Here is a 15953-nt window from a genome sequence, read left to right as displayed (position 1 = left end):
ACCACTATTTATGTCTAGTGCATGCTTTATTTTTTTGGAGTTGAACACTCAAAAATAATATATCTATTTCTAAGAATCCTATATAAATAAAAACAAACCGTCTCCCTTCTTATAAAAATAAAATAAAATAAAAATAAAGCCAGCTCTTTTTTTTTTTTACACTGATAATGATTGAAAAAATAAAAAACAACTACTATTTCTTATTTCATATGTCTACTTCTATATTGATATACATATTTTTTACAATTGTTCATCATGGATCAAATCACTATTTTATCATTTAAATTCTTTAGCCGAGTATGTATTTATTTATTATTTAGTTGTATTTTAGATATAGATTAATTTACTCATAAAGTCGCCATACTCTTTTTGGCAATTGGGTTAAAAACCAACTTATTGACTTTTTGGGTTTTTTTTAGATCATATCATCTCTCTACTTTATATACATTTTTTTTTCAAAAAAATAAAAATAAAAATAAACAAAAAAATCAACTTTTAACATACTTTTTAAAATAAGCTCATATATTAATTTAAGAGACATGCATAATTATAATATTAATAATTAATGAAAAATCAGATGCTACATGCAACGCACGGCCCAACCACTAGTTACTTTAAAAAACTGAACTAGGTTTGCTACTGCACAAAATTAGTGGCAAATAAATAATCAACACCAATTCCGTACACCTACATTTTTTTAAGAATAATGATAAAATAGAGTTCTTATCAAATTGCATTAATCAATCCAATTAGGCTATTTAATTATCAAAAGAGTGGTCCAACTTGACTATTTTACGCGTCTTAATAATTATATTAATTACACACAAAAGTAAAGAAACAAAATACAAATAAATTAATAATAACAAAAATAAAAATAAAAACTTGATTAGATTACTTTATTTATACTCCTTTCCCCTTATAAAAAGTTTGAAAAGGTCTGGTGTTCTCAATGGCAGAATAATTTTAAAAATTAAATTATGCAGATATGCAAATGAAAAAAAAATATTTAGTGTTTTTAAAATAAATACATGTAGCATCTCAATTTAATTTTTATTGATTTAAATTGTGAGATTAATTATTTTTGTATTATTTTTTGAAACAATTAGTTAAATGTCACAAAATCAATATTGTCAAGCATTACTAGAAGATCATCAAATAACCTTATGTGCAACCAATTATATTAGCTCAGTTAGCCACTCTTATTTACACTCTTATTCATTCTTAACTGGGGATTAGGAGGCCAATTCTTGCCAAAGTAAAAGATTGGATATTTTTGTTGTATTGAGTTTGTTTTTCCTTATCATAAGGGTTTCATAAATTATAAACTTGTTAATGAGTAACATTAAAATGACTAAATTTTTTTTATCAAATTTATTTCTCATATGATATATAATAATTAGATTAACACAATGTATTACTCCTTATGCCATTCAAGTGTTGGTACAATATGTGGCAATTAAGCTAGTTTTTGGGTGGTGGCAACAAGTGTTTTTGGTCCTATGAGTTAGTGTTGGTTTATCACAAACACTATGCTTGGTTTTTCTTTTTCTCCTTTTTTCTTTCTCATTCTTATTGATGTATTCCTATATGTAATGTATGGTTTCGTCATCAATAAAAATTTTATTTGCTAATCAAATATATATATATATATATATATGGCAGTTAAGTTCATTACACCACTGCTGTTATGACATAAATGGCAAGTAAATTTATGGACTAGAGGGGGCGATTGCCTCCTTACACTCTCAAGAACTCCTTTTATATATCAATATTAGTTATTGATTATTTTTAAATTTAATAATTTGAACCTAAAAAAAAATGATTTCTCACAACTAGGGATCACAAATTGCATTCCTATTTTTTATAACTCAACATGAATTAAAAAAATATATATTTATATATCTTTTTATGATATTTTTTGCATTTTATATTAGTAAAAATCGATGTTGTAATTTATACTTTTCTTTTAAAATATTCGTTTGTATATATGTTTGTCCCCCGACGTTACTAGGTCCGTCCCTTATCACAACATTTCTCCATGTTAAATAATAAAGTTTGGGTATGAGTTTTACCTATGATCATAGCAGAAGCAGTTGCGCGCTTTGTGGGATCATCTTGAGATTATTTTTATAATCTGAACAATTAATTTTATACGATTTAGTAAATAAATTATGTCTGTAAAAAATTAAATTAATTAAAAATTAGTAACCATATATCAAATCATATTAGTCATTAAAATATGAATGATAAATATAATTTTAAAAATAAATTATATATAATTAGTCTAATTTGTTACATGAATAATTAATTATTCAATAAATTTTACAAAATTAACGGTTCAGAGGATGAAAATGTGGCCATGAGTGAGCCCAACAAAAGGCATAGAAGCCAAAAAACCTGGTGTGTGGGACTTATGGAAAGATATTTTATGCAGCAAATATAACTATGCTACTAATAGTTGGTTGCCATCTTTTGATCCACAAATCAAAGTTTCAAGAGTTTGGAAGGACATATTATCTGCAGCATTTTCTAACTCTAGTGTTCTTGCTTTATACCAGTCGAATGTAAGTATTCATCTTGGTAATGGGAATAGATGTAGATTCTGGATTGATAGGTGGCTTGAGGTAGGTAGCTTGAAAGAGCTATTTCTGAGGTTGTTTTCTTTGTCATTAGACAAGGAGGGTACGGTGTTTGAGTTCTATGGAAGAAAATCTTCTTTAGGTGTATGGGACTTCTCCTTTCGTAGGCAGCTGTTTGTTTGGGAAATGGAAGAATGCTCTCAGCTCATTCACTTGCTTCAATGTAGCCCTATACTGAATGAATCAGAGGATGACAGATTGGTTTAGAAAGCTAATGGATCTGGATTGTTCTCTGTAAAATCAGTTTATGATAGTTTGAACCTTGGTACATTGACTACGGTGCCTAGATCAATATGGATGAATATCGCTCCTTCTACGATGCAATTCACCTGTTAGCTTGCTTGGAAGGGCAGATTAAAAACATCAGCGTTTCTTCATAGCATTGGTGTGCTTGATCCTTCTGTAGCCCCTTTATGCATTTTTTGTAATGTTTGTGATGAAGATGTGAACCATGTGCTTCTTCACTGCAGTTTTGCTTGGAAAATCTAGATAGAGATTTTGTCATGGTATGGTATTATTTGGGTAGTTCCACAACCTGTGAGTCAATTGTTGGAGTGGTGGGATGGATTCAAATTCAAAAAATTGGAAAAGAGCTTTTGAGAGGCAATTCCAGCTACTATGATATGGAACTTATGGAAGGCTAGAAATGGGTGCAAGTTTGCTGGTCTTACTGTTAATTGGGAAGGTTTGTGTGAAACTATATTAATACATATAGCCTTATGGGTTAAATATCATGTCAAAGGGGTGAGTTACTCTGTTTCTAACTTGGTGTTTAGGATCAAAGCCACTAGGGGTTGTTAGCTGTTTGTTTTTCTGGTAGCTATTGTTTTGTTTTCTGTTTGGTTGATTTCTCCTCAGCCTTGTTTTGTAGGTGTTGCATATGATTGGGTGAGTCCTTTTGTGTCAACCTAGTTGGGATGAATGGTCTTCACTTTGATGCTTATAGCACCTACTTGGTTTTGTTTCTTTATTGATGTTTGATGTAAAGATTTATCCTTGATTCTTATTCAATAAAGTTTCTTTTCACTACTACAAAAATAGTTAAAGATCACACTTTGACAAAAAAAAAAAGATTTCACTTTTATTGGAAGTGTGATAAAAAAAATTAGATTGATATTTTAATCACACTTAATTTGATTGAGTGTGATAATATTTATTTTTTATGTCACTTTTCAATTAAGGGTGATTATATATATATATTTTTAATCACACCTTCTAATTAAAGTGTGATTATATATACACTACTACTTTTTAATCACACTTTTTAAACAAGTGTGATTATATATATATTTTTTAATCACACATTCTAATTAAAGTGTGATTATTTATATAGTTTTTAATCACACCTTCTAATTAAAGTGTGATTATATATACACTACTACTTTTTAATCACACTTTTTAAATAGGTGTGATTATATAGATATTTTGTAACCACACATTCTAAACATCATCACTAATCGAATTACTAACTACAATACCTTATCAACTTTAATTCTAAAGTAACTAATCTACAGATTCATAACCTAATGCTTTGATACCAAAAATGTAACGACCCAATCTTGGCAAGGCAAAACCCTGCCAAGAGGGTGCACCTCAAACGCTATAGCACCTTTACACCACAATTCCTGTATAATTCATACATCACATCACCACATCACCAAAAGTGCATAAGACCTTTCAATTGCCTAACATATATGAGATGATCTATTCAAAGACAAAAAAAGTATTGTCATGCTACAAGATAGTTCCCAAGCATTTCCTCCAAAAAAATATATAATACATACTAATCAGGAATCCATCAATACGTCCAACTTCATAAGCAATTTTTACAATCAACCTCCTTCATAAAAAAAAAGGGTAAGCTTACATCCTAGAATGACCCTAAGCAAAACCTCAACCTCAAGATGCCCACCTGTGATCCTTCAAAAATTCTAGTCTTCCAAGTTGAGGCGAGCCACACAAAAGTCTATGAATCTGAAAAAAAAATTATTTAAAAGAATGAGCTAAAGCCCAATGAGTATACCAATACCATGGAGTTATAAAACTTGCTCCTACCAATAGGGTTCAAAATAAAGATACTAAGCATAAGAGTTTAATTGGACTTAAATTTATACAAAATAAAAATAAAAATGATGAAATACAATTTTCATAAAACATTATCAAGATTTTTCCAAGGAATCTCATAAGGCAGAAAAAAAAATACATTTGGATAATGAAAGTAAACAAAAATATAGCTTTTCAATACATTAAGATTTCCTGTCCATCATACAATCCACTACATAGCCTTAGGGTCGCGTTACCTCGCGACTTAGGTGGTGACGGTACCGTTACCCAAAACATAACCATAGGAACATAGCTCATGTCATCGTAGCACTTCAATTCTTGTTTCAATGTTTCGGTCCCCAAGACCCCTTATACATACAACGACCCTTATGGTCCTTAAAACATTTCGGTCCCCAGGACCCCAAAGCATTTTGGCCCTTGTGGCCCCAAAGGCTATATTCGGTTATATGATCAATAAAATAAATACCCTCACATAACATTTCACTGTCATTCAATCATCATCATCATAAAATTTGAAAGACTCAACTTAAATAAATTCTCATAAAAAAATTAATGCTTTATTATACAAATGAAATCATATCTTTATTAAAACTCAACCCTTGGCCTCAATAAATTTATAGATTTTCTTTTTATACATATATCATGATGAAATGTATCATTCACTTATTTTAATTCAAAAATTATTTTCAAACTTTGTAATAAAGATAGAGGTAAGGTATTTTCCATGGTAAGTATACTCACCTCCAAAAATAGCAAAAGTGTAGATTTGAAACTCTACAAATTAATTTCCAAGAGGTGGAGAGATGCCTTCCTCCAATCCTAACAATTAGTAAATAGGATCTCAAATTAGGAAAAGCTTTCAATAAAAATTACAACATCTACAAAAATGATCCTAAATAAAATTATGCTAAGGAATGGCAAGCTAAAGAACTCCTCCAACTTTAAGTCACCCAAACAAAATAACTTATCCAATCTCCATAACACCCATCCTTTGAACATCTTTGAGTTAGTAACTTTTTAAATATCCAATCAATTTATATGCACAATACCACCCTCAATTTACTACAAAAGTCAAAAATCAACATTTTTGTATAAACTCAACAACTTAAGTAAAATCTCTTCAATCACTTATAAAATTCCTCCATAGAACATAAAGATACCCAATCCACCATTTATCAAATCAATTTCAACATATAAATTCCCTAACACCAAAATCCCCAATTTTTACATCACATTCAAACCCTAGATGAACCCAAAATCTTAATCTCCAAATCAACCATCAAATTGACCATTTTTTTTTTAAACATGTAAAACATTCATGGAAACTAATTGAGAGTATAAAATTCAACAAACAAACCCCAAATCATAATAGATCTAAAACACAAAAATTTCATCATCTCTAACTCAAAATATGTAAAACCTTAAACTAAACTTTTAGAGAAAGATTCTTACCAATTACAAGCCTCTAATCCACCAAGAAAATAAACCCCATGCTTTGATTCTTCAAAAGATTAAGAAAAATCTAGAGTTGGTGCTTCTATTGTGTTATTTTCGGATGGATTCAAGGAGTGGCCGACCGGACCCTTTTTCCGGCGAGATAAGGTGGCCGGAGGTGGTGGAGATGGTGGGTTAAGGTGGTGGTGTAAGGGTGGAGCAAAGGTGTGGTGTTTGGCCTCCAAGAAAGTAAAGGAAAATGAGAGAGAAAGTAGAGAGAAGTTAGAGAATGAAGAATGAAGACAATGAAGAAAAAAAAAATCTGCACTTCTATTTTTATTTTTTATTTTTTTGTGTTGAAATGGGGTGTTTGGTCACACCTACCATCAAGTTTGGAGTTGGGTTTAGATATCCTAAATGGAGTTTAACATAGGAGTGTGTTTGGCTCTAGATGAAAAGTTGGGAATATTATAATTCTACCCCCCTAAAGGAAAATTTCGTCCACGAAATTTATTCGTTTGTTTAGTCTAGTTCATACCTTGAAAAAGATGTGGATATCGAATTTTCATATCATCCTCCCGCTCCCATGTAGCTTCTTCCAAAGCATGATTTTTCCACAATACCTTTACTAGTGGTATGGTCTTGGAACGTAGTACTTGATCCTTCATGTCCACAATCTCTATGGCTTCCTCTTCATAAGACAAATCATCCTTAAGTTGGATTGGTTGGAAATCTAACACGTGTGATGGGTCAGGCATGTACTTCTTCAACGTGGATACATGAAACACATTGTGAATGCGAGATAGACTAGGTAGTAAGGCCAAATGATAAGCAGTCTTGCCAATGCACTCTAGTATCTCAAATGGCCCAATATACCTTGGACTTAGTTTGCCTTTCTTACCAAATCGCATCACTCCCTTCCATGGCGAGATTCGTAAAAATACATGATCTCCCACTTGAAATTCCAAATCCATCCTCCGATTATCTGCATAGCTCTTTTGTCTACTTTGAGCCGCCTTCAACCTTTCTCGAATAATATGCACTTTATTGGTAGTAATTTGAACAATCTCTGGCCCTAACAATTTTCTCTCTCCAACCTCATCCCAACATACTGGAGTTCTACATCCTCGCCCATATAAAGCTTCATAGGGAGCCATCCCAATACTTGATTGATAACTATTATTATATGCAAATTCTATTAAGGTCAAGTGTTCATCCCAACTACCTCGAAAATCTAGGACACAAGCTCTCAACATGTCTTTTAAAGTTTGAATTGTCCTCTCGGATTGCCCGTCGGTTTGGGGGTGAAAAGCTGTACTGAATCTTAGTTTAATACCCAAGGCATTTTGAAGACTAGGCCAAAAGTGGGATGTGAAGCGCGAGTCTCTGTCTGAAACAATAGATACCGGCACACCATGCAATCTCACAATTTCATCCACATAAATTTTTGCTAATCGATCAAGTGAAAAGTTTTTCTTAGTAGCCAAAAAGTTTGCAGATTTGGTCAACCTATCTACAACAACCCAAATAGAGTCATGCCCCTTCTGTGTGCGAGGCAGGCCCGAAACAAAATCCATGGCAATATGCTCCCATTTCCATTCAGGTATAGGAAGGGGTTGAAGTAAACTAGCTGGGCGTTGATGCTCTGTTTTAATCTGCTGACATACCAAACACCTTGACACAAATTCTGCTATCTCTCTCTTCATATTTGGCCACCAATAACTTTCTCTTAAATTTCGATACATCTTTGTACTCCCCGGATGCATTGCATAAGGTGAATTATGGGCCTCATCTAATATCTCCCTTTTTATCTCGGGCTCATTTGGAACACATAACCGATTTTTAAACATCAACACACCATCTTCTTTAATAATAAAGTCTAACAGAGTACCATCATTCACTTGAGCTCGGGTCTTCTCCAAAATTGAGTCTTTCCCTTGGGCTTCTCGAATGCGATCCACTAACAAAGGTCTCACTTTAATTGTAACTAACAAGGATCCCGACTTCCCAACTGCTAGATCAACTCCAATAGATTTTATTTCATGTAAGAGACTAAATTTAATGCCCTGAATGTGAGTTAATTTCCCTGTAGATTTTCGGCTAAGAGCATCGGCCACCAAATTAGCTTTTCCTGGGTGATAATTAATGGTGCAATCATAGTCCTTAATCAGTTCAACCCATCTCCTTTGCCTCAAATTTAAATCCCTCTGTGTGAATAAATATTTCAAACTCTTATGATCAGTATATATCTCACATTTTTCCCCGTATAAATAATGTCTCCACAACTTTAAAGCAAAAACAACCGCTGCAAGCTCTAAATCATGGGTGGGATAATTGCGTTCATGGTTCTTCAATTGTCTAGATGCATAGGCCACTACCTTTCCATGTTGCATCAACACACAACCGAGCCCTTGATGAGAGGCATCACTATAAACAATAAATCCTTCACCACTTAACGGAATAGTAAGCACTGGGGCAGAAGTTAATCGCTTCTTTAATTCTTGAAAACTCTTTTCACAATTCTCCGTCCACTCAAATTTGGTATTCTTACGGGTCAAATGTGTTAATGGTGCCGCAATCAATAAAAACCCCTCTACAAATCTACGGTAGTAGCCTGCCAACCCTAAAAAGCTCCTCACCTCGATCACGTTAGTAGGACGATCCCAATTCACCACAGCCTCTATTTTCTTCGGATCCACAAAAATACCTTCACCCGAAATCACATGCCCCAAAAATACGACACGATCTAACCAAAACTCGCATTTACTAAACTTTGCATACAACTTCTTTTCTCATAAAGTCTGCAATACCACCCGCAAGTGTTGTTGATGATCCTTTTGACTCCTGGAATAAACAAGTATGTCATCAATAAATACAATCACAAATTGGTCAAGGTATGGTTGGAACACTCTATTCATAAGGTCCATAAATGCGGCGGGGGCATTAGTTAGACCAAAAGGCATAACAAGAAATTCATAATGGCCGTAGCGAGTTCGAAAAGCAGTTTTCGGTATGTCTTCTTCCTTAATCTTAAGTTGGTGATACCCTGATCTGAGATCGATTTTGGAGAACACACATGCTCCCTGAAGTTGATCAAACAAATCATCTATACGAGGCAAAGGATACTTATTACGCACCGTGACCTTATTCAACTGCTGATAGTCAATGCACAATCTCATGGTGCCATCTTTTTTCTTCACAAATAACACAGGTGATCCCCAAGGCGAGACACTTGGCCTAATGAAGCCTTTATCCAATAACTCTTGCAATTGTATCTTAAGCTCCTTAAGTTCCATTGGGGCCATACGGTAAGGTGCACTAGAAATTGGGGCAATTCCAGGAATTAAGTCAATAGCAAACTCAATTTCTCGATCTGGGGGTAACCCAGGTAGTTCATCAGGAAAAACATCTATGAAGTCACACACAATTGGTATATCCTCCAATCTTGGACCACTCAATTCGGAGTCAATCACATAGGCTAAGTATCCTTGGCATCCCTTCTTAAGCATTTTTCTAGCGGTAATAGCAGAAATAACATAAGATGGGGACGCACATCGATCTCCACAAAATCTAAATTCAGGTTCCCAAAAATTGGAAAATACTACCTCTTTCCTATAACAATCCACCGAAGCATGGTAAGAAGCCAACCAATCCATTCCCAAAATCAAATGAAAATCAAACATCTCTAAAGGCAACAAATCCGCTACCATCTCCCTATCTCCCAACTGTAATACACAACCTTGATATACCTCCTCAATTATAACACAATCCCCAATAGGAGTAGTAATGGATAAGCAATAGCCTAGAGGTTCAATAGGTTTATCAGCATGCAAAGAAAATGATAGAGATACAAAAGAATGTGTAGAACCCGGATCAATAAGTACATGTGCCTCCCTACTGAACACATAAATAATACCTGTTACCACCTCCGGATTAGCCTGAGCATCCCGCTGAGTCAAAGCAAAAACTCTCGCCTGTGAGGTTTGTCTATCGAATTGAACACCTCCTTTATTCTGCTTGCCAAACCTAGTCCCAACCTGACCTCCTCCTCGGCTTCCCCCTCGGCCGGCACCTAAAATTTTATTACTACCAACTCCAGTACTAGTAGATGAAGCAGTTCGTGTGCAATCTCTAGCCAAATGTCCGGGTTGTCCGCAATTGAAGCAAGCTCGTGTATCTCGCAAATTAGTCATTTTAGGAACTGTGCAATCTTTCACCAAATGACCCTTCTGGCCACAACGAAAACACAAGTCGGTACCAGCATGACAAACACCTGTATGTGCCCGCCCACATTGCTTGCAAACACTTCGAGTAAACTGAGATGATGTCCCACTAGACTGTCCATGACGCTGATTAGAAATGCTTTGGGTTGGGGTGGGATGCTCTCTATTTTTTTGATATGCACTAGAGCTCTTGACTGAACCATAACCATGACCACCTCTCTTTGACGGTCTATTAGATGTGTTCTCATGATGGGATGAACTAAGGTGCCGCTTCTTCTGTTGTTCCGCTAACTTCATTTCTATGACATCGTTCTCAGCTGTTAAGGCTTTATTAACCAAGGTCGAATAGTTAGTTATTCCCAATACTCGGATACGAGATTTGATGTCTAAATCCAACCCATCTGTAAAACGACGACATTTGACCTCCTCATCATCCACAAACGAAGGGGCAAAACGAGATAAAGAAATGAACTTAGCTTCATATTGAGCTACAGTCAAATCCCCTTGCTCTAGCCGAAGGAACTCTCTTTCTTTTTCATACCGATAGGTAGCTGGAAAGTACTTGTCATTGAAAACCTTAGTGAATTGGTTCCAGGTCAATCCTCCGGTGCCACTTGCCGTAAGTAGGCGTTGCGTGGCCTCCCACCAATATTCAGCCTCCTCCACCAACATAAAACTAGCAAGTGCAACTCGCTGCTCGTCTGATACTTCCATCACAGAAAATATCTGCTCTACCCTCCTTAACTAGGCCTCTGTCTCCATAGGATTGGGCGATCCAGAAAATGATGGAGCCCCCAACTTCCTGAACCTCTCAATTGCGGTGAGGCGGTTCTCTGTAGGTTGCACAAATGGCCTAGACTGTGTTGCATTCTGTTGTTCAAGGATGTGAGTTTGCCTCTCCGCTAGGCTAGCCATTGACTCTAAAAGGCGCTGCACACTAGGGTCTAAAAATGCTGGAGCTGCGTCAGCCCTTGGTGGTACGAGTCTATCTAAATGTCCCACTTTTGGATTGGCAGTTGACTCTTGAGTTTGCTCATTATGCGATTCATGTTCAATCTCTTCTTCCTGAACCCGAGGTGGAACTTCATTTCCAACACTAAGATGTGGCTCTCGCTCAGCCTCAAGTACTTCCATAAGGGGGCGACTCTTATGAACTTTTCGCCTTGCCATACGCGCCTGTATAACAAGACAATTTAAAACTTAGAATACTAGATCGCTATTAAACATCATCACTAATCGAATTACTAACTACAATACCTTATCAACTTTAATTCTAAAGTAACTAGTCTACAGATTCATAAGCTAATGCTTTGATACCAAAAATGTAACGACCCAATCTTGGCAAGGCAAAACCCTGCCAAGAGGGTGCACCTCAAACGCTATAGCACCTTTACACCACAATTCCTGTATAATTCATACATCACATCACCACATCACCAAAAGTGCATAAGACCTTTCAATTGCCTAACATATATGAGATGATCTATTCAAAGACAAAAAAAGTATTATCATGCTACAAGATAGTTCCCAAGCATTTCCTCCAAAAAAATATATAATACATACTAATCAGGAATCCATCAATACGTCCAACTTCATAAGCAATTTTTACAATCAACCTCCTTCATAAAAAAAAAAAAGGGTAAGCTTACATCCTAGAATGACCCTAAGCAAAACCTCAACCTCAAGATGCCCACCTGTGATCCTTCAAAAAATTCTAGTCTTCCAAGTTGAGGCGAGCCACACAAAAGTCTATGAATCTGAAAAAAAAATTATTTAAAAGAATGAGCTAAAGCCCAATGAGTATACCAATACCATGGAGTTATAAAACTTGCTCCTACCAATAGGGTTCAAAATAAAGATACTAAACATAAGAGTTTAATTGGACTTAAATTTATACAAAATAAAAATAAAAATGATGAAATACAATTTTCATAAAACATTATCAAGATTTTTCCAAGGAATCTCATAAGGCAGAAAAAAAAAATACATTTGGATAATGAAAGTAAACAAAAATATAACTTTTCAATACATTAAGATTTCCTGTCCATCATACAATCCACTACATAGCCTTAGGGTCGCGTTACCTCACGACTTAGGTGGTGACGGTACCGTTACCCAAAACATAACCATAGGAACATAGCTCATGTCATCGTAGCACTTCAATTCTTGTTTCAATGTTTCGGTCCCCAAGACCCCTTATACATACAACGACCCTTATGGTCCTTAAAACATTTCGGTCCCCAGGACCCCAAAGCATTTTGGCCCTTGTGGCCCCAAAGGCTATATTCGGTTATATGATCAATAAAATAAATACCCTCACATAACATTTCACTGTCATTCAATCATCATCATCATAAAATTTGAAAGACTCAACTTAAATAAATTCTCATAAAAAAATTAATGCTTTAGTATACAAATGAAATCATATCTTTATTAAAACTCAACCCTTGGCCTCAATAAATTTATAGATTTTCTTTTTATACATATATCATGATGAAATGTATCATTCACTTATTTTAATTCAAAAATTATTTTCAAACTTTGTAATAAAGATAGAGGTAAGGTACTTTCCATGGTAAGTATACTCACCTCCAAAAATAGCAAAAGTGTAGATTTGAAACTCTACAAATTAATTTCCAAGAGGTGGAGAGATGCCTTCCTCCAATCCTAACAATTAGTAAATAGGATCTCAAATTAGGAAAAGCTTTCAATAAAAATTACAACATCTACAAAAATGATCCAAAATAAAATTATGCTAAGGAATGGCAAGCTAAAGAACTCCTCCAACTTTAAGTCACCCAAACAAAATAACTTATCCAATCTCCATAACACCCATCCTTTGAACATCTTTGAGTTAGTAACTTTTTAAATATCCAATCAATTTATATGCACAATACCACCCTCAATTTACTACAAAAGTCAAAAATCAACATTTTTGAATAAACTTAACAACTTAAGTAAAATCTCTTCAATCACTTATAAAATTCTTCCATAGAACATAGAGATACCCAATCCACCATTTATCAAATCAATTTCAACATATAAATTCCCTAACACCAAAATCCCCAATTTTTACATCACATTCAAACCCTAGATTAACCCAAAATCTTAATGTCCAAATCAACCATCAAATTGACCATTTTTTTTTTTTAAACATGTAAAACATTCATGGAAACTAATTGAGAGTATAAAATTCAACAAGCAAACCCCAAATCATAATAGATCTAAAACAAAAAAATTTCATCATCTCTAACTCAAAATATGTAAAACCTTAAACTAAACTTTTAGAGAAAGATTCTTACCAATTACAAGCCTCTAATCCATCAAGAAAATAAACCCCATGCTTTGATTCTTCAAAAGATTAAGAAAAATCTAGAGTTGGTGCTTCTATTGTGTTATTTTCGGATGGATTCAAGGAGTGGCCGACCGGACCCTTTTTCCGGCGAGATAAGGTGGCTGGAGGTGGTGGAGATGGTGGGTTAAGGTGGTGGTGTAAGGGTGGAGCAAAGGTGTGGTGTTTGGCCTCTAAGAAAGTAAAGGAAAATGAGAGAGAAAGTAGAGAGAAGTTAGAGAATGAAGAATGAAGACAATGAAGAAAAAAAAATATGCACTTCTATTTTTATTTTTTATTTTTTTGTGTTGAAATGGGGTGTTTGGTCACACCTACCATCAAGTTTGGAGTTGGGTTTAGATATCCTAAATGGAGTTTAACATAGGAGTGTGTTTGGCTCTAGATGAAAAGTTGGGAATATTATAGATATTGTGTACTGAAACATGTGTTTTGGCTATGGTTTTTTGCTTACAAACAGCTTGGAGGACCAACATGGATGGTGCAACTAGGGAGGAGAGACTCAACCACGGCCAGCCAATCTGAAGCCAACACCGACATTCCCTCACCATTGATGGACCTCCCTCAACTTATCGAAAACTTCAAAAATAAAGTCCTCGACACCAAGGACCTTGTAGCCCTCTCTGGTGGCCACTCCCTTGGGTTTGCACAGTGTTTTGTCTTCAGAAACCGTATTTACAATGAATCCAACATCAACCCTACCTTTGCACGCGATCGCCAATCTACATGCCCGAAAAGCAGTGGGAACTCAAACCTAGCTCCTCTAGACCCAACAACTGCCATTTTTGACATGAAGTATTTCTCCAACTTGGAGAAGAAGAAGGGGCTTTTGCATTCTGATCAAGCACTGTATAATGGTGGTGAGACAGATGGGTTGGTGAAGAGCTATAGCACTGATATTTGGGCCTTCAGGAAAGATTTTGCTAAGTCTATGATCAAGTTGGGTAATATAGAGCCATTGACTGGGGAAAATGGCCAGATTAGATCAAACTGCAGGATGGTGAACTAATATTTTTAGAGTCAATTGTGTTTTTATATTTGGTTTTGGTTTTTATTTATTTATTTATTTATTTTTGGGGGTTTAAAACAACATTAAATATTTAAGAAACAAGTTGTTGGGTAATAAGTTTCTTATTCTTTTCTCATTCACGAGGAAGTAGAAAGAAGAGATAGTGTATGTATGATTTTTCTATGAAGATTTGTTTGTTCAGGTGACTACGAGGACTTGTTCAAGAGAATGCTTCTGATAAATATGGCTGAACAATTGTATTAATAAGATTGACGATTTATTCAGGACTTTGTGTCATAGTGGATACTAGATGTTGAAAGTTCAAGCCATACGTGGAAAAATATTTTGTATATTAATAGAGCATCATATGTCATTAATTATTTTTCAAACACTCAATATAAATGTAATAGATTTTATTATCTAATTCAATCACAATATTAAAAAGTATTACGTGACATATATCGTATCCACATATAAAATTATTTCATACGTGGAGTCACTATAACAAAAAGCATTTTTGACGATGGTTTTTAGCAACCAAATTGAATTTAGTTGCCCATTGTATGTTTTTGGCGACAATATACGTGTTAGTCGCCGAAAAATAAACTATTAGCGACAAATATCTCAATTGGTCACCAAAAATGTTTGATGCCAATTTAATTTTTTACGTGGGAGCGCTAAAAATGTTTTGGTGACCAAATTAATATAAGGCGACCAAACTTTTGGACGTCAATTGTAACTTTTTGGCGACAAAATTAAAATAGTCGCAAAAAGGTGAATGCTATTTATGACAACTTAATGATTTTCGTCGCCAATAAATTAAGGGTCGAAATGACGTCGTTTTAAATCTGTCTTCTTTTATTATTATTATTATTATTATTATTATTATTATTATTATTATTATTATTATTATTATATGACCTTTTGGTTAATAAACAAGATTGACCTAATATTCATCTCATTCTACAACCTGAAGCAGCACAGCAGAAGACAAAGAAGTATGTCATCTCTCCCATTTCTTCGTCTCTCTTTCCCTCTCCCTCTCCCTCTCATTCTCACTCTCTCACACTATCTCATCTTCCTCTTTTTCTTCTTTGTCATCAATCTGATTTTTCAGACTGATATTCTGATTTTCGGGATTAATATATTTTGATTTTCGAATTGATTTTGGAACTGATTTTTGGATTGTGGGATTGATATTCTAATTTTGAATTTTTTGGGACTGATATTATAAT

At 34.6% G+C, this 15953-nt stretch overlaps 1 protein-coding gene, 1 long non-coding RNA gene and 1 pseudogene across 3 annotated transcripts; 1 reads left to right on the top strand and 2 right to left on the bottom strand.

Annotated features, from left to right (window-relative positions):
* Positions 1–9480: 9480 nt before the first annotated feature.
* On the bottom strand, positions 9481–11074 carry LOC114282336 (uncharacterized). Its single transcript, XM_082917792.1, has 2 exons — positions 9563–11074; positions 9481–9510 (listed from the first exon to the last, which is right to left on the bottom strand). Exons 1-2 carry the CDS (start codon positions 11072–11074, stop codon positions 9481–9483), a joined length of 1542 nt encoding a protein of 513 aa, XP_082773918.1.
* A 610-nt stretch (positions 11075–11684) lies between these two features.
* Positions 11685–13964, bottom strand: LOC145822309 (uncharacterized). Its single transcript, XR_014363415.1, has 3 exons — positions 13663–13964; positions 12950–13027; positions 11685–12117 (listed from the first exon to the last, which is right to left on the bottom strand). It is a non-coding gene; the product is annotated as an uncharacterized LOC145822309 (long non-coding RNA).
* Positions 13965–14094: 130 nt separating this feature from the next.
* Positions 14095–15002, top strand: LOC145821291 (peroxidase 2 pseudogene; annotated as a pseudogene). The gene has a single exon (XR_014363319.1). The product of XR_014363319.1 is annotated as a peroxidase 2 pseudogene (transcript).
* The last annotated feature ends 951 nt before the right edge of the window (positions 15003–15953 follow it).

This window comes from Camellia sinensis, chromosome 3 (genome assembly GCF_055761805.1).
Source record: "Camellia sinensis isolate YWXY chromosome 3, ASM5576180v1, whole genome shotgun sequence".
NCBI lineage: Eukaryota > Viridiplantae > Streptophyta > Magnoliopsida > Ericales > Theaceae > Camellia > Camellia sinensis.
This window is presented reverse-complemented; position numbering and strand designations above follow the sequence as displayed.

Bases quoted from the DNA above. Each gene is read 5' to 3' on its own strand.
- LOC114282336 (XM_082917792.1), bottom strand. From the start codon at position 11,074: ATGGAAGTATCAGACGAGCAGCGAGTTGCACTTGCTAGTTTTATGTTG. The intron at 9,511-9,562 runs GTGTGTGACTTC...GGTTACCCCCAG, and splicing joins GATTGGAGGATATACCAATT to ATCGAGAAATTGAGTTTGCT.